We start from the raw sequence: 17,457 nt of genomic DNA, 5'->3' as shown, positions 1-17,457 counted from the left end.
AAATAAGCCATCGCCCTGAGGACCTCGATAACATAATATGTAGTTCTCTAAATGTGCTCGTAATACATTTTTTAAAGTGTTAATTTGTAGAATCTGCAAACATTTAAAGGGTCTGTTTACCCAAATGACCAGAGATGCCAAATGAAATTTTATTTTTGGCACTCACAGTAATGAAAATAGCATTTAAGCATTTCAAAGGCCTTTTCAGACAGTTACAGAGGAACACGGGTGTGATATGTTCAAGGGAATACTCTTAATAAATAATGAGTTTACTCTCATAACCAGTGTAGGTGCTTCCATGAGAGACACAGATGTCACTCAGCATCAGAAATTCACTTGATGGGAATTCTTTTCAAGTTGTCTCCACGAGGTGCGTGCAATAAGAAGGCTACGCTGTTTGATGTTTGTCAGTATGGAGTGAAAGAGTCTAAAGAAAATTCAGTTTGCCTTTCTGAAATGTAATACATAATAATAAATCCACAAAGCATACACAGCAGTCTGTTTGGATTGTTGTGATTATGGGTCTGCTTTTTGTGCAGCACCCAAGAAGAAGATATTTGGAGAAAATTGTGTTTTTATACCTATATAATATATAGTAAAGGTTTATAGACCTGTGTTGTACACTGTGGAGATATATGAAGGCACACTGATTTTGTATGCTGTGTCTGAAAATACGCATTAATGTCTGTTTCACAACAGCAAATAATCACTGGAATCCAGTGGAACTGGGAGGTCAGATAGTTGTCTCTTAATCAGGTCAATACAAATATCTGCATGGGTAAATATCACTGAAGACAGGAAGGAAAGATTTTTATTTTTTATGTCTTTTTGTAATTGGTTAAGCCAAAACCCTCAATTAAATATATTTTTAAAGCTCAGCCGGGCTCTCTTTAAATACGGATTAAAATTTCAAAATTATACGTTTGCTAATATAACAATGGGTGAGTGCACTGCGGCTACTTGGAAAAATAGTCCTTGATTGCATTTATTTTTAAGAAAATGACTGGTTTCTCTTAATATCGCCTGTGGACTTCTCATTCCGGCTCTTCATATTTCCACAATTAAACGCAGCCTCGCTCTAACAGCTGGCCATTAATCAGTCCTCGCGCTCGATTTCTCTTCCACCTCTAGTTATGATTTTCACATTACTCCACACTCGTTTGCCGCCGCCCGACAGGAAAGTGACCCCAACCCCCTTACCCCCAGTCGTCGCTACCGCCGCAGACGCGCACCTCAAATAATCGGGAAAGTGAGATGCTCGCATAAAGCTGCACACGGGCACACACGGGGTGAGAAAATAAGGCGTTGGAGTAAAGAACATGTATGATTGTATGATTGATGGTAAGTTGATGGGGTAACCGCAATGCCAAGTCCCCACCCCCAAACCCCTCCGCAGCCCCACCATCTCACAGGCATTATCCTTTTCTAATTACACTTTCCTTCTGAAACAGTGGATCAGAGGGCACCATTGACTGCTTTTAATCCGCCACCAAATTTTAATTAACACAGACGTGACCCCCGTCGCCGATACATACCGGAGAACGTCGAGATCACAATAACTCATAAATCACAGCCACAGATTTCATTCCCCCCGCTTTCCGCCGCTGATGAATTTCCAGATGGGGCCTTGTGGCTGTTAATGTCAGAAAAATATGCGAGAGAGAGAGAGAAAGCGAGAGACAGAAAGTGTGTTAGGGAAAGAAAAGGACGGAGGAAAAGTGTAAGAAGATGAACAGAAAAGCTAAATTGTAAGAAATAGTGTGTCTTTATGTCTATGTGAGAGAGATGGAGTTGAAGAAAGAGAAGGAGAAATGGCAGCAGCTTTGGTATGCTGTCAACCTTTGAGAGATTTGTTACCGGGGAGAGGATTATGGAGGCTGTGAAATGGGGTTGTGTTAATATGCCGGGTGTTGAGGAACACGATGTGGGCCAGCCAGCTTCACAGCCTCCAGAAATCAAAAGGCTGAACAAGTGAAACGTGACGTTTTGAAGAATTAATTGACACATCTCCGCGTGTATGTGAGTGTATAGTGTGTGTAATATCCTTTAATCATTGATTTTAAATCACAAGCCTTTCATAAATAACCATTACTTTAATTAACCTACTTAATGAACTGAATGCATATGGGTTATCATTAAACAACAAACTGACAAACAGTGATGTTCCCTTATTCTTACGATACCGGTTGTCTTATTCGAGTGTGTATATCTGCGCGTTTACGCATGCATGCAGTGTATCAGACTACGTATGTGCGGAGGTGGAGGTGGGCAGGGTGCCGGGTTTTGTTATTACTAAATCGCTCATCCATGCTACTAATTAAGATGCATAGCATCCCCCTATGAACGTCAGTGTCGCTAATTATCAAACAATGTAGTGCTCACTAGATATGAGAACTGGCAGCCTCTGTAGTCATGTTACCAACCTATTACTGCTACAATTACCAAGTGCCTGTCATTCTCCTTGTTAGTCATCTGCCTTAATTTTTTTCTTAACTAATGTCTTTTTTTCTTCCTCTCCTTCTCCCCTTCTCCTCCTTTCTGTCTCCAGGATATGGCTTTGTGGACTTCGACAGCCCAGCTGCAGCACAGAAGGCTGTGTCATCTCTCAAAGCCACTGGGGTGCAGGCCCAAATGGCCAAGGTAAGGAGTGTCTAAAAACAAGTTGGCGTCCTCACTTCCTCGTACATTATCTTTAGCAATTTTTCGTTTTTGCTCATTCAGCTCCTGCCAGGTGTTTAGTATTGCACATTTAACAAACTTAACAAGTTTGCCATGAAGGACTTTTTATCTTGAAGAGAGACTCCTAAATGTGGGCCTCAAACTGCATTTGAGTGCCATTAGACAACAACTTGGGAAGTGACACTGGTGCATGTATGTCTCTGTTATCTTACTGATGCTGAAACTGGAGTCTAGCACAAGATACGTGAAATTGTGGATCACTTCTTTCCTGTGGTTATGTGGGCTTTTTGTGTTGTGTTTGACAGTATGCATACAGTATGTGCTGGATTACAGCACTCCATGGCACTTGTGGTTTCCAGTTAGTGAGCTGGCCCCTCTCTAACTGAGGTTTGACTAGTCGCTTGTGCTACGTTGTCGAGCGTTATTAGCCTGCTAAAGTGGAAGCAGATGAGACAAGCTGTTTGAGTAGTACAAAAAGGGCCCTAGTGAGTTGTACAATGGAGACAGGTTGATAGGCATATGTGGAGAGGTGTAGCTTAGAGGAAACTGCACACTGCCAGGGTATGATCTTATTCACCAATTTCCTATACAATCTTGTATTTTATGTCAACACTGTGGTTGCATATTTATTGTTGGGCATTTGGCTGTCTGACAGAAGAGCCGTTTTACCGGGAAATGCATTTCAGAGATATTGTTTGGTGTTTGGCAACCCTCAGGCAGTGATCATACTGTTCTTTTCCCATTTTTGTTCTCTAATTTTCTTCATTTCCCTGTTGACTGCTCTGAGAGTCACCATATTAGAAGGCACAGCAGGGCCCTCTCTCCGGACATCTATGACAGACAAGCCTGCCTGACTTAACCAGGCTATTCTTGTACCCGTCAAACATTTGTTAATGTCAGAATACCTTAATAGGTGAAGAAAATGTCAGTAGCACTGAAACAATAAATATGCTGATGACTATTTGAGGGTGCACCTTGAGTGATTTTTCTTGAGACGAGATGGCGTGCATTTGATCCAATCCAAAAATCCCCCCCTCCCACCCTCGAAACCGAAGAAGACCTGATGAGATGGGGAGCGGCAATGGCTCCGGTGAAGATGACAGAATTGATGGTAACGATGAAGGTGGCAATTATTTTGATCAAATGGGATGAGATCTGACAGGAGGAGATGATATTCCGTGTGGTGCTCAGGTGTGCCATTTCTCAAATGCGCCATTTGCCCGTTTCCTTTCCCCACCAGTGTCCTTCTTCCAATATTTATAAGAGGGCAAGCTCTCTGAATACTGATAAGAAACCATGCTCTTTGTCCATCACATTTTAAGACCACTCTTTGCATTGCTCCCCTTCTCTCAGTCAATATTTTCATGAGAGGGGGCTCGTGTCCCAAAACAAAAGAGCTGACCTTTATAGAAATCTTGCCGCAAACACATTCTCAAAATCATTTTCTATTAGCATTTGTGTATAATAGCTGATTTTTTTTGAGTGCTCCCTTGTTCTGTTCGCACAAATGGTAAGACCAGCGTTCTCTGCTGCAGCTCTATGCTTTTATCACACTTGTGAGGGACATTAAGTAGTAGTTTGCTTTTATAGACTCCCTCTGTATCTCGCTAATGTGTCTTTACCAGGTATCACTGCCATCACTCTATCGACTCCTCACCCAACACTTCCAGCCTAGCCCCTCACCATTTCTTTTGCTTAGTGCCGTTTTCTCTCAGCATTGTTTTGGGTTTTGTATTCACATCCACCAAGTGTTGCCCTTCGAGACATCCAATGAGCAGTTTTTCCTCCATCAATAATTAACAGCGTGTTATCTTTGTGTCTGCCTACCTGTCAAGGTGTCTCTCACACCCCACCCTCCTCCCGCTCGTTCTGTCATGCCGAGTAGCATTCCCGTAGCGGGAACGGATGAAAATACAGGTGAGCACCGAGGAGGGTGCAAATCAGAAAGACTACTGCTAACGCCGTGGACGGCTTCCACAATAAGAACATCCAGCCTCGTTCTCTCGCTCCCTCTGCTCCATTTTGTCACTCCACAACAAAGTAATAAACGAATCGCAAGTCGGAGCCAGAGGCTTTGAGCTCATTAAATAAAACTGTCACAGTAATCAAGTTGCACCTTTTTTCCTGCCTTGATGCCATTAAAACACTTTTATTAAGGTGCCTTATTTTAAACACAGCTGCAAACCAGGCAAGAAATGGAGAGAAAGGCAAAGGATCACTTGATTTCCTCTTCTTCCGCCAGTGAAGCAGCCCGCTGTCTCTCTCCTCTTACTCCCCTTGGAATTTGAAATACCAAGGCAGTAGAGATGAAACGTTACCTTCCTTTTGTTTTGCCCTCCCCTGGGGATGGTGACAGCGAGAGGGAGGAGAGGAGCCATAATTAAGACACCTAAAGGACACTTCCCCCCTGTGCATCCCTTCCTGTCACTCACCTCTACACAAGTCACAGATAAGAGCACTTAACATAGGTGTGGAGTACGTGTGTGTGTGTGTGTGTGTGTGTGTGTGTGTGTATTTGAATGTGACAGTGTATTATTATGTGCATGTTTGTCTGCACTACATTCCCTGAATTACACATTTTTTGCATCATTTTGTAACATTTTTTTATATAATTGTAACTAATTTTTAATTTAAACTAGGATGCCTGTCATTTCATCTAAAATGGAAAATTACATTTTGTAAAACACACGTTATACCTTATTAACCTTATCACCTTGTCTTTGCGTACAAAGAGTTGAATGACGGGGGATAAGCTCACTTTAGTATAAAGAGTTGTGAAAACGACCGACTGGCTTCATCTAAGACTGAGAAATGAAAAAAACGTGGGGTGTATTTCTAAATCTGGAACAGGCACTTTAGCATTTTGCTTTCTAACTAGTCAAGCGTCTCTGTTCTAGCTATGCTCTTTGAATAAAGATCTTCACATCCATAAGTACAGCAGGTGTGTCGTGGGTTTGTTGAATTTTATCCCATTTCTTAAGAACATGACTGTCAGATCCTTTTCATCTGCACCTACCTCCTGGCACAATAGACTCTTCTTTTGTTCTTCATTTGTCCGATTTCTCAAATTTCTTAAGGACACACTGCACACAATGCCACAAAACACCAAATTTTCAGCTTAGATATCTTTGTAAATCTTGTTTCAAAAATACTATTTTATGTCTGTCAGTTTGTGTTATCATTGGCATTTCTGGCATAATTGAGAGGAAATTGGTTTTTTTGTGTGACAGACTACTAGCAACAAAGTTCCTACATATACAATTTTTAAATTGGTTCTTTGCTAAATTTTCTGTTATAAAACTGTCTCATCCTTTGATTTAAGTGCCTTTTGTAATCTCGAATGAGTCGGGTTTAAGTTGCTTAACGAACATATATATATACATATATGTATATGAGTAAAAAACCTGCTAATGTTCAAAGAAAAGCTTTAAAAGAACTTCAGAAAGGCTGGAGAAATACTGAGCAAAATCTAAAACAATGTAGCTTGGTTCAAGTCTTTTTCATGGTACTAGAACTCTTAGCAAAAAGGTGAAAGGGATGAATAAGTATTAACCAAAATGTATTAGTTTTCTTATTTATCAGTAGAGGTAGGCACAGATGACTGCTTATATAAATAACATGTTTTTAAATAAGAGGCGCTTTTATGCTGCTTTAAAAAAATTGTATAGATTAGTGTGATGTGTACATAAAATGTACTTTTTACATTGTCATTAACAGGCGCGTGTATGACATCACTAAAGAAGTATTAAAACATTCATATAGGCAGTATGACTTTATATAAATTAAGGTGGGAAAATCTGGTAAATCTTAACATAGTGTTCTAACAGGAGACCTTAATAGGATTCACTAGGGTAAGTGTGTTCGTGTTTTGTGCACTTGCCTCCTGGCACCATAGACTCTATTCTCTGAGAAAACCGACACATCGAGCAGACAGAATGATAACAGGTAAACGCCGCGTCTAGCTTCGCAGATGCAAACCTGTCAACCAGCCGCTCGCCTCACTCTCCACAGGCTGCCATTTTCCCCTTGAGCCAATCAGACTGAATTATGGGAAGGGCACCCTCGATTGTGGTGTCTGTGTCGGAGAGGTAATTCCGCCTGACAGCTGCTTGCTTTCAGACAACAGCCAGTCTTTATGGAAATCATCCCTCCCTATTCTCGCTCCAGTCGGCTTCTGCTGATAACAGCCCGGATGAAAACAAAGCTGTCCTTTTTGTATTTTCTTCTTTTTCTTTTTTTTTGACTCGTTCCTCTCGGCATGGACAACCTAGAATTAGAAAAAAACAACTCTGACACCCTATGGAGGCTAACCAGGTTCACCCAACTTTCTATAGCTAATTGTTATATGAACTTTGGATCTTGCTAGACATTGTCTGATACAAATAAATATACATGCATTATGTGAGAATAGTATACATAGTGTCAAAAGTGTCAAAACTAAACAATGGTGTTCATATTAGAGAATTTAAATAGTGGGGATGAAGACTTTGTGAATAGCATCTCCATCCTTACCCTTGTTTAAATAGCCGATATTTATAAGGTTCGCAGAAGCTGCAGGCAGACAGAAAGGCGCTACTTGCCCTTCACGTTACAGAGGGGAAATTATGCTAAAAGCATCATTAAAGTGCCTCCATGAAGTGAATCCCAAATGTTTATGATAACGCAGTGCACACACCGGCCCTTCAACCAGTAGTCACTGGCGAATGCTTCAGATGGTTTAACGGTGTGAAATGAACCGGAGTGTTCAGTCCTCCTGCTCGTTCCCTCTCTCCCTCTCATGCATTCTCACTTTCACTGCCTTTCGCTTGCTCTGTCTCCTCCACTGTCTTTTTCTTTCTCTCTCCCGGGGAAGGTTTTCTGTCAATATCACATTTATAGTCATGTGAAATGCACGGATCCCCCTATGGGTGGTCTGCAGTCAGTCAGCAGACTTTCTTATTATCCTTTAAAGGTGACTTCTCTGATGTCTCAGCTCCACTGGCACCCAGGACACCACCGTTCAGCTCAACACAGGGTGACCTCTGTATGATAATCAAAGGGACTTGACTGCGCTCTCACAGTTGGTTACTGACAACAGCTAGCCTAGCAGGCCTAGCCAGCATCGGTTAAATCTGGAGAAAATGCAGCTGGAATGCAGTGCATTGTGTATACCGAAGGATAATTGCAAAGACTTTGGGGATACAGGTGCTCACTCAGCAGCATCATTCACCTCGCTGTTCTCCACCTTGAATGCAGTGCCATTTCCCCTCTGACATCCACCTCAGCATTTGTTCACAAAACATATGGTGTCAGTGTGGTGATCAGCATTTTCCCCCGGAAGCTGCCATCAACTGAGACATCCTTATGATTATAGTCCCTCACAGCACCTCGTTTTCTTACATAGTGTTGTGCTCAAATTTTATGGATGTAAAGGATTCTTGTCAGCACATAAGTATAGTTTGGACATCGCCATAACCTGTAGGTTTAGACTGATTTCCTGCAAATGTCCCTTTCTTTCCTCACTAATTGTCATCTCCCTGAAAGTATGATATGACCACTTCAACATTATGTTGGCCCACCTTACTGTTGCCAATGTTTACCTTAACCTTAATCCCAGTGCATGTTGAATTTGAATTGCCAGATGTCCATATTAAAAACATACAGTGTATAAAAACAATCCTTGTGAGACAAGAACTGAGGCTTTACTTCACCTTGAATACTCAGTTTCTACCTTCTTTTTTTTTTTCATTTATAAAGCACAACACAACCACAAGGTCAAACTACACCAGTAGTCTAGTCAACATATGTGTATAAAAATGTGCACAAAACAGCATACTTGAATTGTATTAGGCATTTAATACACCCAGCACAGAAATAACCAACAATAAAAGGATGTTTTTTGGCAACAGCAGAATAACATTTTAGTAGACTCTTGATTATAGATGCACTGATTGCAATTTTCATGGCCGATTCCAATTTCCAGTTTGTTTGTTTTCTGTGTGACCTCCTGATGCCGATTTTTGATGATTCCAGTTTACTTTCTAAGAGCTATAGAGGATGGGGTGTGCAAACAAAAACACATTTTCTTCTATGCAAACTTATTTTATTATTGTCATAATAAAGGAAGTTAAACTTCCAAGGTGAAAATAAAGTCCTCTGCTAATACAAAGAGGTACAAATAATTAACAGTAAATGAATTGCTGTACATCCACCTTTACTTGACCTTTTTTACCTTATCTAACAAAAGTAGGAGCAAAAAATTTTATGTCACAAAACAAATGTCAGATACTTTCCAGTGTGCTTATAACTTCACTAGATAACTGCTTTGATCCTTTGCTCATACCGAGGCTGCTGACTTGTGGCTGAGCTCTGGATAACTTTAGCCACTTTAAAGTTTCTTTAATGTCTGTGTCCAACCAGGTGAAGGTGATTTAGTTTTGTTGTTACACTTTCATGGTTATTCCCAGCCGTGTTTTGCTTTTGGGAATTTTGCATCGCTCACAGCGAAGAGCCTCCACACTACAACATGTTAGCATGTATCTGTTAGTCTATGCATGTCAGTTTGTCTGTGCTGTGTATGTGTTGTGCATGCATTTAAGCCACTGGCTCATAATTGGGCATACATAGTGCTGACGAGTCGGTCACCGGTCCGTGCCGAAAACAGGAAAAGGGACGATTCCTGTTCCTCGCTGGTCAATTGGTGCATCTCTAGTCCTGATGGTATTCATTTTTCCCTTGACATATATACTTCACAAGTACACTTACTCATTGTTACTCATTGTATGATACTAAGGAGAGAGTAGTAGATGAGGTGCTGCCCCTTGGCATGTATATATAATATCATCCAATCTGAAGGAATTTTGCTTTTAGGAATGGCCTTAAAGTGGTCAGAGCTAATGTGTTTCTAGCACAGGCCCAGCTGAAAAGCTGAAAGCTTCAGATTGGAAGAAAAAACGAGTTATGAATCATGCAGGGGTACTTGTCCCAAATAAAAAATATAGTGCTGAAATTTGCATATGTCCACTTTAAAATAATTAAGTTCTCTAAAGTTGTGCTGCGTTTCTGCTGATTTACTGAAAATGCCTGACAATTTAAATAATCTTTTTCCATGATGATTTTGACTCTTTTTCTTTTTCATTTTTGTAATTGGCCTACACTAGAATGACATGAATGAAGAAATATGTTGACACCTGTTGAAATGTGCAGTGTAGGGAGATAATATAACTCCTAAAAAGAAAGAGCTGGATTTGCTAAGGTACAACTTTTTTATAAGCTGTAGTTAGCACCACTGTGGCTCAGCACACCACCCCCCTCTCGTTTTTCCTGCAGAAGTGATACTTTTGAAGGGCAAAGCCAGTGAGAGTGAGACGGACCATCTGACAAGCACTGGCTCCGAAGCACCTCTGTTGGCTTCCACTGTCTCTGCCGTCTAATTACGCTTCAATCATCCACGGGAGCGCTGCATGCGGTAAATTATTTTGCAGAGCAGTGCGGAGACGTGCCGAGCTGCGAGCATGAGAGAAAATGAGAAATAGAGACTAAGTAGAAATCAATAAGAGCTCAAGTAAAAATAAAAAAACCCCCACAACTTTAAAAGGTAGGAAAGATTATCAGAATAATGGAATTAAGAGAGAAACAAAAAAAGCCGGAGAAACTGCAGAAAGTGCTGGATGGTGAGAATGAGATCGCTGTCTCTCATAATGTCGCCTCCATACAGCCGGATTTAGACGAGTGCAAATGAACAAAGTTACAAACTTGTCATTTAACCAGGCAGAGAGGTGCGGGAGAAAGCGATGCACCGAGAGATGCCGAGTCCTCTCCCACCTACTCCACTTTTATATGTTGCCGAAACTAGCAGCCAGCTGTGTAAATGAAAGCATGAATAATGTTAGAAACTCACTTGAGCACTGCGTAACAAAGCCTTGGTTTAAGCGGAGTAGGTGGTGACTGATACATGTGTTCCCCTCGGGGCTTACTAAAGCTGTATACGCCTACTGCAGAGATCGAGCAGTACTACGAACACATACTCGTATACTCGCATTGACTCATCTCTACTCGCCTGAAGCTGACACCGGTTCTTATACATGCTTATGCCCTTCCTGTGCCAAAATGGCAAGACTGAGATCTTCAGGGCTCACAAGATTTGCTCATGTCTCAGTGTGAGAGTCTTTGTTGGCCTGATAGCCTGCGGTAAAACCCCTGATTCTGGTTGCCTGCAGTCTTTGGATGGAGTCTCTGCTGCAATTCGGTTGGGTTTGATTATCGGAATACAAATAATGTACAAATCAACTGTTACTGCACAAAAAGACTTGCTTTAATTTATATAAAACACAATTACTTCATAATTTTTGCATCGTAATGTATTGGTAGCTTATTAAAGCATGTTGTTTCACTAGTTTAGTTTGCCCTACATTCATACACACAATACTCAAAAATACCTGCTGGATTTGCAAGTTTGGAACTGGTGTACACTAAGGGAAAAACACCAACATTCCAGCAGTACTAGAGTAGTACAGTATATGCCTGCCGCTACATGAAAGATGGCACAGATACTGAGGAATCATTTGGGAATTACTGCCATTTTTTCTTAAGAATATCAGTCTGTCATTGGGTTATTTTTTATTGGTTTCCACTCTCACTACAAAAGTGGGTCTAATTAAAGTACAATTTGCAGTGGTTGTATTTATGTGTGTATAAATAGCAGCTTGTTTTGTTCCCAAATTGCTCCAAAATGGCCTTGTGTCTAAATTGTAGCCTTAATAAAGAATAGTAAAGGCTTGCATTCTCAGTACGCTCAATGCTGCCATGCTTCCTTTGAAGCAAACATAAATATGGCTTTTTCAGGTCTGGTAATGGCCACAGTGTGCAGTTATTAGAATCTCTTTGATGTGGCAACTGTGCCAACCTGCTCGGTGTCTCTGTGAATTGATCTGGCTCAATTAGCGGGCCCGCAGAGACGACGTTCAAAGGACTGGGCTTCCACGCTCAACACTGACACATAGACCAGGTGAAACGCTTTGCATTCATTTACGCAGCTGGCCCTGAGAAGATAACCTGCGAATAGTGGTGAATATTGGAAAATCAATGGTGCAGCTTGAGTTTCAAGCAAAGCTTTCACCAAGAATGTTTGGTGCATTCTTTAACTAATTTCCCACAGCTATGGGCTTAAGTGGGATTTAACTAAATAACTTCTAAACATGCTTCACAATCTGCTCACTCTACTTTTTAACAGTGTGCTTCTTCCCACAAAGCTTACATGCACACTCATATTTGACTACGATAACAATATGCACCTAATATGTTCACTGTGGTTATTTCACACTAGACGCTCATTGTACATCTGCTGTACTGCGTATAAAAGAAAAGTTTGATTTTCTAGAAGATGCTCTGTTAAACACTAATACTTGGTTACAAAGGAACTAAAGAGTGAGGCTTCCATCACTCAGGTCAAACAAGCCTGTGTGTAAATGGTAATATTAGGGTGATACTGAGTGCCATTAACTGTGTACATACACAAAAGGCAAAGAGTGCATTTTGTGTATGTAAATGTAGACACTCTGGCCTCTCTTCCACCCTTCGTCTCTCCCCTGATTCAGCTGACCTATTTCAATTTGTCTTCATCAGTCATACCAATTAACTCGAGGATTAGATTCCTCAATGCCAGCCACCCCGAGTCCTCCCTATATACCACTACCTCTACAGTCCCTCTGTTCCTACATCCAATGCTACCGCTGCTTTTCTTAAGATTTTGTGTTTTGGAAATCTTTGATACCTCTGCACAACTGTATATGATATGCTACAAAAAGCACACTTCACAGGATTTTTCACGGGAAGTATTGTTCGAAATCATACATTACAGTGCACTAAAACCACTAAGCTTCAGGTTTTACTATTGCACGGTGGGTTTTTTTCAAAGCACAAAACTCTAAATGATGAAGTACAATGATTGTTCACACAGAGAACGTGTAAAAAGTAAGGTATGTGTGTAATTCCACAGAATGCACTGTACTCTTGAGTGTGCATTGATCGAGTCACATAGTATGCATACCTCCAGCAGAATTTCATATTTTACCCTCCCTCCAAGATCACTCAGTAAATTCACACAGAAAAGACAATAAGTAGGCTTCTGCATCATTTGCACAATTTCCTGCTGTACAGCTACGAGCAAACACTGGGGCTTTTTTTAACGATTTGTTTATTCATGTGTTCACCATGCTAATGTAAATCTGCAAGATCTGCATTACTGGCGAATATTTAGTACACGATGCAGGCTAACAAACATGGTGTTGAAACAGTACATTGCATTTTTAGGGGGGGGGGGTGTTCAAACTATGAAGCAAAAACAATGGAAAAAAAACTTAGAAGTAAAAACTCAAAAATACCAGAAGAATATACTAAATTAAATAGATCTTTGCTACTTAGTCAAACATAAAGAGTGACTATATGAAAACACAGCACCTTAAATTCATCTTTAATTTACCAGAAAATGGCATTTGATTAATGACCACTGCAGCTGCAGAAGTCCGTATGCCAACTTGAACTGCTTATATCCAGTTGCACGCTTGTGTGAGTTCGCATTCCAGTCGCACCGAGCGTCACTTTGCATAAGTCATATTTAATAGCAGGTTTGGGGGCTGAAACACAGTCAGTCAGATTAGAGACTCCATCGGTGTTAACTCTGAAACGGAACTGCCAGGAAAAACTGGGGTTCAATTACAGAGAGACCAATGACACATACTTGGAGGTGCGGGATGTTGTATATAGTACATTTGCAAAAGAAAAATGGACAGCGCTAATATTTTCACGGCCTCTTATCTATAGGCTTCCCAGCAATGATTAGGTGATCAGTTTAGTTTTTACAGATGGCTGCGAAAGCTTAGCTTTATTTCCCTCACTGCCTCTTTTCAGTTTAAAAAGAATAACATCAGACACGCCTCTGTCTTTTCTTTAACCAGCTGTCCTCAAACCATCATCCTCCACTTTCTTTATTAAGACTCATCTCTTTTATCCTTCCTTTATCCTTCCATAGCGCCTCGTCTTGCTCACTGCTTCCCTCTCTATGTCCCTCTTTAATGAATTCTACGGGTATGCGATGTTAAATTACACTGACTGTTTCCATTTCCAGCGGCTTCAATCATATGTGAGAGGTCTGTAGTAGAAGGGGAGCCGTGAGTCCAGCCAGGGCAGATCAGGGCAGATCAGGGCTGCAGTTGATGAACCAGCTCTCTGACACCAACACAGTCGCTCATTCTGCCTAATGAGGAAAAGGAAAAACCAGAGCAAGGAGTCCTTTTTTGTTTCCTCCGTCCTTTTCATCTCACTGGCTCGGCTCCCATGAGTCCTCTTGTGTGAACGTTTCCTTGCAAGTTGCGGCGGTAATGCCGTTTCGCATCAATATATGAAACACGTGTGATTGTGCTTTTATTTTTGGTTATTTTTCATATCTCTTTGCTCTTTCTTGATCGACTGAAAAGTAAAGCATCTTTAGAAAAAAAACTGAAGCTCAACAGGGGACTTGCCCTTAAGACCTCAGGACTAGTACAGACATATCGTGTATGTACACACACTGGAACAGGAAGAAAGAAGAGAAATACAGCTTAAGGACGGGTGGAGCAAATGATCTTTTACCTGCAGTTTTCTCCAGGGTCTGGATGAAATAAGAGATGGTCAGCACTTCAGAGACAGAAATTGAGATGGGACAGGTAGATGTATGGCACACGGGTGTCTTAACCCTCTCTGAGGTGATTTCAGATCATTACCTCTCCTTCAATGTCTCACCTCGAAAACAAAACATCAGCACATTCCTAAAATCCACTCCAAGGATCTCTAGCAGGCAAAAGAAAGTCACACACATTTTTTCCCAGCCTGTTTCAAATGATTTACTAATAGTTTTATTACTAAGGTCATTCCTTATGGGCGATGTGACCAAAAATATTTATCAAGATATACATTTGAAAATTTGCGATAACGATATAACTGACGATATAATTGACACTAGACAAATGCTTTACAACTCCACAACTTTATTAGTAGAAAAAAGAATCAATGTATTTTCACTTAAACAAGCAGCTGTTTTTTAAGTGCATTAAAGTTACATAAAAATTTAACAGTGCAAATGCAAATTCCTTGCTGACAGTTTAACCAAAAGGCATTTCCAGTGGAAATTGGCCGACATATCCTCAGCGTAACCATGTAGAATAGCCACAAAACTTAAAAAGAGGTTATACACACACAATACGGTAACATTATGTTGAAGCGCAGTACGTATCACTCCGCGAGGCTCCTGCCTATGATAGCCGCAATGATCCATCAAGCGGTGCGGCTTCGTAGCTTAGCAAAGTCGTACTAAAACATTTGACAGATTTTCGAGCGCCGTGTACCATATAAAATCATTTCGAGGTCATAAACACAACCAGAATTCATACATAAGGCACACGGGATTATAAGGGGCACTGTCAATTTTCAGAAAAATCAAAGGATTGATTTTAAGCGTGCCATATTTTCCAAAATACGGCCGTCGCTAGCATGCGCTGCCAAAAATAGTGCTTTGTTGTGTATCTGATAGACGAAAGCTAAACCAGTTCCAAACCACTGAAGTTGCAGCATTTTTACAAACGAATTCTGGTTCATCTGTTTCATTCAACGATCCGCTTTCGCCCTTCTCATTCTCGCCGCCATGCCTTTTTCCACCATGTGCGTATGAAAACAAAGGCACTGCGCATGCGCGTTTCACCCATATTCTATCGCGATATTTCATTTTCTTATCGTTGCCCAACATTATACCAGTATTACCGTGAACGGTATGATATGGCCCAGCCCTATTCTCCACTGCCCTTTTGTTTACGCACGGTGGCAATATTTTGCCTGCATGCATTGCGATGGGTGTTGTGCGACTGCGTGCAGACTTTGTGTTGTTGTGTTGTCGGTTTCTCTCTCTCCTGTTCTCTCCATTTGTCTTTGTTATGTCTGTCACTGTTTCTCGTTCCTCCGCTCCACCCATAAAAGCAGCTGTTCTGTCTCCTTCGCTTACACTATGCTTGATGTTTGGCATGAGTGCTGGTTTGTCGTGCTTTGTTTGTGATGTATTGGGTTTTGTGTGTGCGTGCGTGTGTGTGTTATCTCCATATTCTTGATCCCATCTTGGTGGTGCCGCTGTGTTGTTTGAGACTTATCTTGCCTCCATCGCCGGTTTTATCTTTGCATTATCGTTTCGGTCGTTCCCATGTTATCAAATGGCACGATCGAGCTGGCGACCTCTCTTTCTTGACATCGTCTTAAAGTGCTCTCAGAGATGTCTCAGCAGTTCCTTGAAGGTTTTCCTTCCTGCCACGGGTGATCTTTTTTTATTGCATGTCATCGTCCCTTCTTTGGCATGCTGAATGTCAAAATATTTGATTTTTTTTCCTATTTGCATGCGTTTTAGCCTTTGTGGATGGTATAGATTTTCACATGCGTCAAAAACATTTAACTCTCAGGGATATCTTTGTTTCTACCAGCAGCTGCGATTTGTCTCCTGCCATCATGTGCGTTCGCCTGTGTTTACATGGCTGCAAGTCTGTGTTGTTACATTTGATTCAGAGTATGGTATGATTCATAGCAGATGGCTGCCTCCCTCCAAATATTTCCTCCAGTATGACAGCTGAAGAAAGTTAAAACTGAGAATGGTAGATGAGCTAGAAAAGGGAGGAAAACCGGGGATGTGATTAAACCATGTGCTCAGTGGAGGGAGCATCCATCCACATCCTTCATGTGGTATGTGACATAGATACAAGATGTCTCCCATGCTAATTTTCAGAGCAGTACACACTCTTTACAGATTCATTTTGAAGTTACCAGTCAAACAGAATCAACTCGTTTTCCTCCATGCAAAGAAATCAGACTGGAGACCCCTTAAATATATACCCCAGGCTGTTTGCACATCAGTTGATCTTCTAATGCCTCCTTTCCTTCCCTTTTGCCCCTCATGCGTGGGATCTTTTTTGACTGTGAAGTTTACATCTTCTTCTGATGTTTTATACAAATTCTTTATTGGATCTGTAAACAGAAATCTCGATGGCCTTCTAAGCCTCTGCTAGTCCAAATCAGAGCTTTGTGTACCACATGTTTTTGCAGCGCTGTTTTTTGTCTGCACTTCAGCATCCACTCAACCACACACACACAGTCAGTATTCCCTTATTAGCAGGGTACGTACAGCTCATACCTGTCAGGACAAAGAAGAGGCAACCTTGACAAGCTAGCTAGTAAGGAGGCACTGCCAGTCAAATGATGCTGCCGTGTCAAATAATGATCAGTCTCACTGAGCCCAAGCTGTGAGACTTAGCTACCATATACAGATGCTGTTGTTTACATCACATTACTGTTTTCTGTATCTTGAGTTATTACTCTTTGATTTAAAGCAAGTATTTGCTGGAGACTTGAATTTACAGTCTATTTTCTGGACTGGGTCATTTTATCTGAAGAGTCACTGTTTTGTTCATTTATTGAAAGATGCACATTGCTTAAGAAATGCTGTTTCACACAATAAAAGAAGTGCCTTTTCACCTTCAGCCTGTAAAATACAATAATACAGCGCATTTCCACTCTGCACATTTTCAAGAAAAGAATGAAATGTGAAAAAAACATACAAGTTTCTACATTCAAGTTTTGTATTATTTGGTTTTTATTGCTTATCCAGTAGGAGATCTGAGGGTATACACTCTGAATTTTATTTACAATATGTTGATAGCAGCATTCCCACCAGTATACCACCCACTACCTGTTGTTAATGAATGACTATAAACCTTTAATAAAAATGTAAAT

General features: G+C 40.9%; 1 protein-coding gene across 5 annotated transcripts in view; it reads left to right on the top strand.

Annotated features, from left to right (window-relative positions):
• LOC147303776 (RNA-binding motif, single-stranded-interacting protein 3-like) overlaps positions 1-17,457 on the top strand; it is a 302,868-nt gene that overhangs the window by 163,807 nt on the left and 121,604 nt on the right. For all 5 annotated transcript variants that reach the window (XM_086279147.1, XM_086279145.1, XM_086279143.1 and 2 more), the window contains one exon: positions 2,549-2,640. In XM_086279147.1, the coding sequence (XP_086135273.1) occupies positions 2,549-2,640 (92 nt within the window). The remainder of the gene's footprint in view (positions 1-2,548; positions 2,641-17,457) is intronic.

The sequence above is a fragment of the Aulonocara sp. 'chitande type north' Nkhata Bay genome, linkage group LG22 (assembly GCF_057382095.1).
Source record: "Aulonocara sp. 'chitande type north' Nkhata Bay isolate Kocher_YH1m ecotype deep benthic linkage group LG22, A_spYH_male_GT1.1, whole genome shotgun sequence".
Lineage (NCBI taxonomy): Eukaryota > Metazoa > Chordata > Actinopteri > Cichliformes > Cichlidae > Aulonocara > Aulonocara sp. 'chitande type north' Nkhata Bay.
Note: the sequence above shows the minus strand (reverse complement) of the source record. Positions and strands in the feature narration are given on the sequence as shown.